Source organism: Cebus imitator, unplaced genomic scaffold, assembly GCF_001604975.1.
Source record: "Cebus imitator isolate Cc_AM_T3 unplaced genomic scaffold, Cebus_imitator-1.0 Scaffold524, whole genome shotgun sequence".
In the NCBI taxonomy this organism is placed as follows: Eukaryota; Metazoa; Chordata; class Mammalia; order Primates; family Cebidae; genus Cebus; species Cebus imitator.
In genome coordinates this window covers 975,124-981,392 of record NW_016107839.1, presented here as the reverse complement: position 1 = coordinate 981,392, position 6,269 = coordinate 975,124, and the positions used below count along the sequence as shown (strand labels likewise).

Below are 6,269 nucleotides of genomic sequence, written 5' to 3'. Positions count from 1 at the left end.
TTTCTGTTTAGATCTTTATGATTTCCTTATATTTTTAAAGAATAGAAATGGGGTCTTGCTACGTTGCTCAGGAAGGTAGGTCTCAAAGTGGGATTACAGGAGTGAGCCACCGTGCCCAGAGTCCAGGGGGTTTTGTTTGTTTTGTGACAGTGTCCACCTCTGTTACTCAGCTACTCCGGAGACTGAGGCAGGAGAATCGCTTGAACCCGGGAGGCAGAGGCTTCACCGAGTTGAGATCGCGCCACTGCCCTGCAGCCTGGGCGACATAGAGAAACTCCATCTCGAAAGAAAAAAACAAAAAAAGAAAAAGAGAAACCTCTGTAGAATGCATTAGTGCTACAAGAGCTTCAAGCAAGATGGTTTGTTCCAGCAAAGCCACCTGGCGCTGGTGCTGGAAAAGGTGGAAAACACGGGGCTAGCACAGGAGGTTTCAGTATTTTTTTTTTTTTTTTTGAGACGGAGTTTCACTCTTGTTACCCAGGCCGGGGTGCAAAGGCGCGATCTCGGCTCACCGCAACCTCCGCCTCCTGGGTTCAGGCAATTCTCCTGCCTCAGCCTCCTGAGTAGCTGGGATTACAGGCACGCGCCACCATGCCCAGCTAATTTTTTGTATTTTATGTAGAGACGGGGTTTCACCATGTTGACCAGGATGGTCTCGATCTCTTGACCTCGTGATCTACCCGCCTCGGCCTCCCAAAGTGCTGGGATTACAGGCTTGAGCCACCGCGCTCGGCCCCGGTTTCAGTATTTTTTTAAAAAAAAAATAGAGATGGGGTTTCACCATAGTGGCCAGGCTGGTCTTGAACTTCTGACCTCAAGGGATCCACCCACCTCGGCCTCCCAAAGTGCAGGGATTATAGGCGTGAGCCACCGCGCCCGGCTGGTTTCAGTGTTTTCAACCTTATGAAGCCGTATTTTGGCAACTCTTGTTTTTCACCAAAAGCCCCTGCTGAGCCCGTCCCCGCGCTGTCCCGAGCCGTCCCCGGGAGCTCCTCTGGGGCAGAGGCCGCCCCGCGCATTTCTCTCTCCCCTAGGCCAAGACAGGCTTAGATCAATGATTTTTGCCGGGAATTGACCACGCTGGGTTACTTTTTGACCCTTGACCTCGCCCCAAAGGGGAACTCGGGGAGGGGCTCTGGCAGGCGTGACCCCCACTCCTCCTTGTTCCGGGAGCCCAGGTTCCCACCCACCGGGCTGAGTTCACTCCGCGACCGTTCAGCGAGACCGTTGTCGTCCGTGACCTACGACCCCCGTCCCCCAACCCCTCCGAGGTCAGAGCCGCGGCCTCGCCCCCCCATGCCTGCTTCCCGCCCCCTGCCTGTGACAGGCGCCTCCAAGAGCCAATGAGTGGGCCGTATCCACCCCTCGGGCGGGGCCAAGCTCAGACCAATCCCCGCTCGGGCGCCCGGCCGGGTCCGAACGCTCCAATCCTCAGCTGCGGAGGGGCGGGCAGAGGGACGGGGATTGCAGGTTCAGCCAATGGGTGGGCACGTCGGCGGCGCGAGGGGCGTGTCCTGCGGCCAGGCGTGCGGCGTCTGCGGCGGCGCAGAGAGGGGGAGGGAGGTAAACAAGATGGCGGCGGCGTGTCGGGCGCGGAAGGGGGAGGTGGTCCGGGGCGCCCGCGAGTGAGGCGCGGGGTGGCGAAGGGACTGCGGGCGCTGGCACTTGCTGCCGCGGCCTTGGATGCGCTGGGCCCCCCTCGCCGCTCCGCCTCCTCCACACGCGCGGCGGCCGCGGCGAGGGGGACGCGCCGCCCGGGGACCGGCACCCTCGGGAACCCCCCGGCCCGGAGCCTGCGGCCTGCACCGCCTCGGCCGCCCGGAGCCCCGTGGAGCCCCCGCCGCCGCGCCGCCCGGCGGACCAGACGCTGAGGACACTCAGGGCGGGGCGCGCGCTCGGGCCGACGTTTGCGGGGGGGGGGTGCCTGCCGGGCCCCGGAGACCACCGTGGGGTCGCGGGCCGGCTCGGGGGGCGTCCAGTGCGAGCCCTCTCGGGCGCCGGGCAGCGGCCGGCCCTGAGCTGAGCTGTTGGCTGCCGCGAGAGGCCGCCGGACGCCCCAGCCCCCCGAGCCCTCGCCCGGGCCGGCGGCAGTCGGCGGTCCCCGGGAGGTCCGCTCGGGCGTCCGCGGCGAAGCGTTTGCGCCTGGGACGAGCGGCGAGACCGGGGCGTCGCCGGAGGCGCCCCCAGCGAAGTTGCGCTCCCCAGGTGTGGGGGTCCCGGGGGGCAGCGGCGTCGCGGACCCTGCCCGTGGGATGGGCGGCCCGGAGAAGACCGCGCTCGGCCGTGTTCCTGCTTGTCCGCGGGCCTGAGGTCCCCGGAGGATGACCTAGCACTGAGAACCCCCGGCCGGCCTCCCCAGGGCCCCCGCGGACGAAGCTGACCCCGACCGGGCCGTCCCCCCCGTGCCGAGGCCCGGGTCCCACTGGAACTCGCGTCTGAGCCGCCGTCACGGACCCCCGGCGCCCGCCGGTGCCGCAGACCCTGCACCGGGCTCGGACTCGCAGCCCGGACTGACGTGTAGGACAATCGTTTCTGTTGGAAGAAGGGTTTTTTCCCTTCCTTTTGGGATTTTCGTTGCCTTTTTTTTTTTTCTTCTTTTTTCTTTTTAAAATTTTGGAGAAGGGAAGTCGGGACACCAGGAAGGACCGCTCACCCGCGGACTCAGGGTTGGCGGCGGGACTCCAGGACCCTGGGTCCAGCATGGAGGTGGTGGACCCGCCGCAGCTGGGCATGTTCACGGAGGGTGAGCTGATGTCGGTGGGCATGGACACGTTCATCCACCGCATTGACTCCACCGAGGTCATCTACCAGCCGCGCCGCAAGCGGGCCAAGCTCATCGGCAAGTACCTAATGGGGGACCTGCTCGGGGAAGGCTCCTACGGCAAGGTGAAGGAGGTGCTGGACTCGGAGACGCTGTGTCGGAGGGCCGTCAAGATCCTCAAGAAGAAGAAGTTGCGAAGGATCCCCAACGGGGAGGCCAACGTGAAGAAGTAAGTGCGGCTTCCTGGGGCTGGGGCCGGGGCCAGTCACTGCGCGGATGGTTCCGTCTTCCTTCCTTCTCTTCTCCCTCCCTCCCTTCCTTCCTGTTAACACCCTGAGCGGGACCCGGCCAGCGCCTGTGTCCTCCGTGCCAGGGAGAGCTGGTGGGAAATCTGCCTTAGGGACTCTCACTCAGGCAGGGGCAGTTGTCGCAGCGGGGCGGGCGTTTGCCTGGGCTCTTGGACGCCAGTTAAAATGCCCTGGAAGCAAAACCCTCCTGGAAAGGGAGCGGCCCCCACCCGGGCCCCCTAAACCTGGTCCCTTGGCTCCCGCAGCTGTCCTTGGAGCAGAGGTGCCTAGTGGAACCAGCCTGTGTTTATTTGGGCCCCGAGAGTTTGTGTGGGCTGCCAGCAGGTTTTCTGCGCAGTGTGTGGCCATTACCGGGGCCAGGCGCAATGTGATTTGTTTATCCTGTCGGAGGGGATCCATGGGCTTGCCAAAAATAATTGTTTGCACCGGCTTATCAGTCAGCAGGAGGGAAACGTAGCCTTTCCTCATTTGCCTGGGATGTGGAGCTGGAAGCATCCCTGGCTCCCGGCGCGAGGGGACGGTGCCTCCCTCCCGACTTGTGTCCGGACGACCTTACTTTTCAGACTGACTTCTTCAGGCGCTGGCTGCCGCTGGGCATCCCGGACGCCTCTGCATCTGCGCAGAGAAGCTCCTCCTGAGGGCAGTGCAGCCTGGCCTGAGCCTCTCCCAGCAGGGGGGGTGGGGGGGGGGCCCTTCCTTATCGCCACCAGACACGCTGCACCTGCCTCTGCCTGGCGGGCCCTGCCCAGGCCCTGCTCCTCTCCCAGCGCTCGTTAACTTTCAAAACTTTTGCCTCCTGTTTCCAAGAAAGCACCTTGTCTACTGGGCTAAGCCGAGAGGGACTGGCAGGGACACCCTGCTCAGGGCACTGTGACCTTAGAAGGAGGTCCGGGGAGGGGCCCCTGCCCTGTCTGCTCTCACCTCCCTCCTGCTCAGGGGCTGCGGGGCGCACACACTTCTTTTATTTTTTTCTTTGAGTTGGAGTCTCGCTCTTGTTGCCCGGGCTGGAGTGCAATGGTGTGATCTTGGCTCACTGCAACCTCCGCCTCCTGGGTTCAAGCAATTCTCCTCCCTCAGCCTCCCGAGTAGTTGAGATTACAGACGTGAACCACCATGCCCGTCTAATTTTGTACTTTTAGTAGTAATGGGGTTTCCCCATGTTGGCCAGGCTGGTCTTGAACTCACGACCTCAGGTGATCTGCCTGCCTCAGCCTCCTAAAGTGTTGGGTTTATAGGCGTGAGCCACTGCGCCTGGCCTACACACTTCTTAACCAGCAAGCCGGCTGTGAGATGCGTGCTCCGGGGCTGGAGCAGTCAGAGTTAAATGGGAGCGGCTGGGAAGGGGTGTGTTTCCTGGAGGCCCCTCTGAGGTTTCAGTGCTGAGTGTGGACACTGTAGAAGGCATGGCTGGTTCCCTGTGCCTGGTTTCCAGGAGATGGGTTGGTCAGGGCGGAGCCCTGTGCTGGGGTAGTGTTGGCCCTCTGAAGGGACCAGTGACAGCCTGTCTCCCAGCAGTCAGAAAGCCATGCTTAGGGGCTGGGCGTGGTGGCTCACACCTGTAATCCCAGCACTTTGGGAGGCTGAGGCTGGCGGATCACCTGAGGTCAGGAGTTCAAGACCAGCCTGGCCACCATGGTGAAAACCCGTTTCTACTAAAAATACAAATCTTAGCTGGGCATGGTGACGCGTGCTACTCAGGAGGCCAAGGCAGAAGAATCACTGGAACCTGGGAGGCAGAGGTTGCAGTGACCCAAGAGCATACCATTGCACTTCAGCCTGGGAGACAGAGCCAGACTCTGTCTAAAAAAAAAAAATCTGATTTGAGTTTTGACAAATGTATATGCAAGGTCAGTGGGAGACAGACGCTGGGTAGGGAGGAAACCTGACTGAGTGTGTGAGCCCCTGGGTTTAGCCTTTGGGGGAGGAGCTCCCAAGAACTCAGGTGAGCACCTGAATAGCAGGGCAGAGCCTGAGGGTCTTGGTGAAGGCAGGCCAGAGGGTTACAGGAATTCAGTCTTGCCCAGTGCATGGGAGAAGAGGAGGGGACACTGAGGCAGGGAGGCAGAGGGGTGGGCAGGACCTGGACAAGACTGTGGGTGGAAGCCACCCACAACTCACAACCCCGCTGGCCTTGGAGGGGGTGATGCACCCTCACTGGCGTTCAGCATCCACTTTCATCCTGGCCCCGAGTGTGCAACGATTTTGCCCTTTTGGGCCCCGCTGGGATGAGGGGTGGCCCTGTCCCATCCTGCTCATGGTCTGCAGGATCCATCCGCCATCAGGAGCTGCGCGGTGTGCAGCTGTGATTTAGTAACCACTGCACTTCCTCCAGCTCCCTGGGTGCTGCCGGCGGGGGGGGGGGGAGCCCTACTCTGGGAGCTGCTGTGTCCTGACTGGAGGCTCGCCACGTGCAAAGTGCTTGCAAGGAGAAGGGGTGTCCACTGCCCAGCCCTGAGGCTTGAGGCCTTGGCCAGTCTCGCTGCCAGCGCTGCAGGGAAAAAGCCTCCTTTGTGTGTGGGAAGCTTAATAAACTCCGCTCAGATTGTGTCTCACAGCAAGTGTCTGGAACCTTCCAGACAAGCTTCAGGCGTCCGGTCCTCCAGTTGGTGTGGAAAGCGTGGGCGACCGCCAAGGGGGGTGGGTTGGGGCAGATGGAGCCAGCATGCGTCCCTTCCCTTCCCTTCCTTCTCAGGAAGGCGGCCCTGGAGTCCGTGCCTTGTCCTGCTCTCACCAGTAAAAAGTATAATCTTGTTAGAACTAGGAAAGTTACAGAAAGCATCAGGAACTTAAAAAGAGGTCTGGGCACGGTGGCTCACGCCTGTAATTCCAACGCTTTGGGAGGCTGAGGAGGGCAGGTCACCTGGGATCGGGAGTTTGAGACCAGCCTGACCAACATGGAGAAACCCCGTCTCTACTAAAAATACAAAAATTAGCCGGGCATGGTGGCGGATCCTTGTAATCCCAGCTACACAGGAGGCTGAGGCGGGAGAATCGCTTGAATCCAGGAGGCTGAGGTTGCAGTGAGCCGAGATGGTGCCACTGTACTCCAGCCGGGGCAACAAGAATGAAACTCTGAAACTCCGTCTCAAAAAAAAGAAAAAAGTATTCTTAATGTTAATGCTGTGGCATCTTGCTTTATTTCCTTTGAGTTTTTGTTTTTTCCTAACCTATCCAGGCAGTTTCTTTTTTTTTTTTTTTTT

The 6,269-nt window shown here is 60.7% G+C and overlaps 1 protein-coding gene across 3 annotated transcripts in view; it reads left to right on the top strand.

Moving 5' to 3' along the window:
• Nucleotides 1-1,682: 1,682 nt before the first annotated feature.
• STK11 (serine/threonine kinase 11) overlaps nt 1,683-6,269 on the top strand; it is a 41,135-nt gene continuing 36,548 nt past the window's right edge. For 2 of the 3 annotated variants that reach the window (XM_017514488.2, XM_017514487.2), the window contains exon 1: nt 1,683-2,990. In XM_017514488.2, the coding sequence (XP_017369977.1) occupies nt 2,701-2,990 (290 nt within the window). In that variant the 5' untranslated portion in view covers nt 1,683-2,700. The remainder of the gene's footprint in view (nt 2,991-6,269) is intronic. The other variant, XM_017514490.2, reaches the window with a different exon arrangement.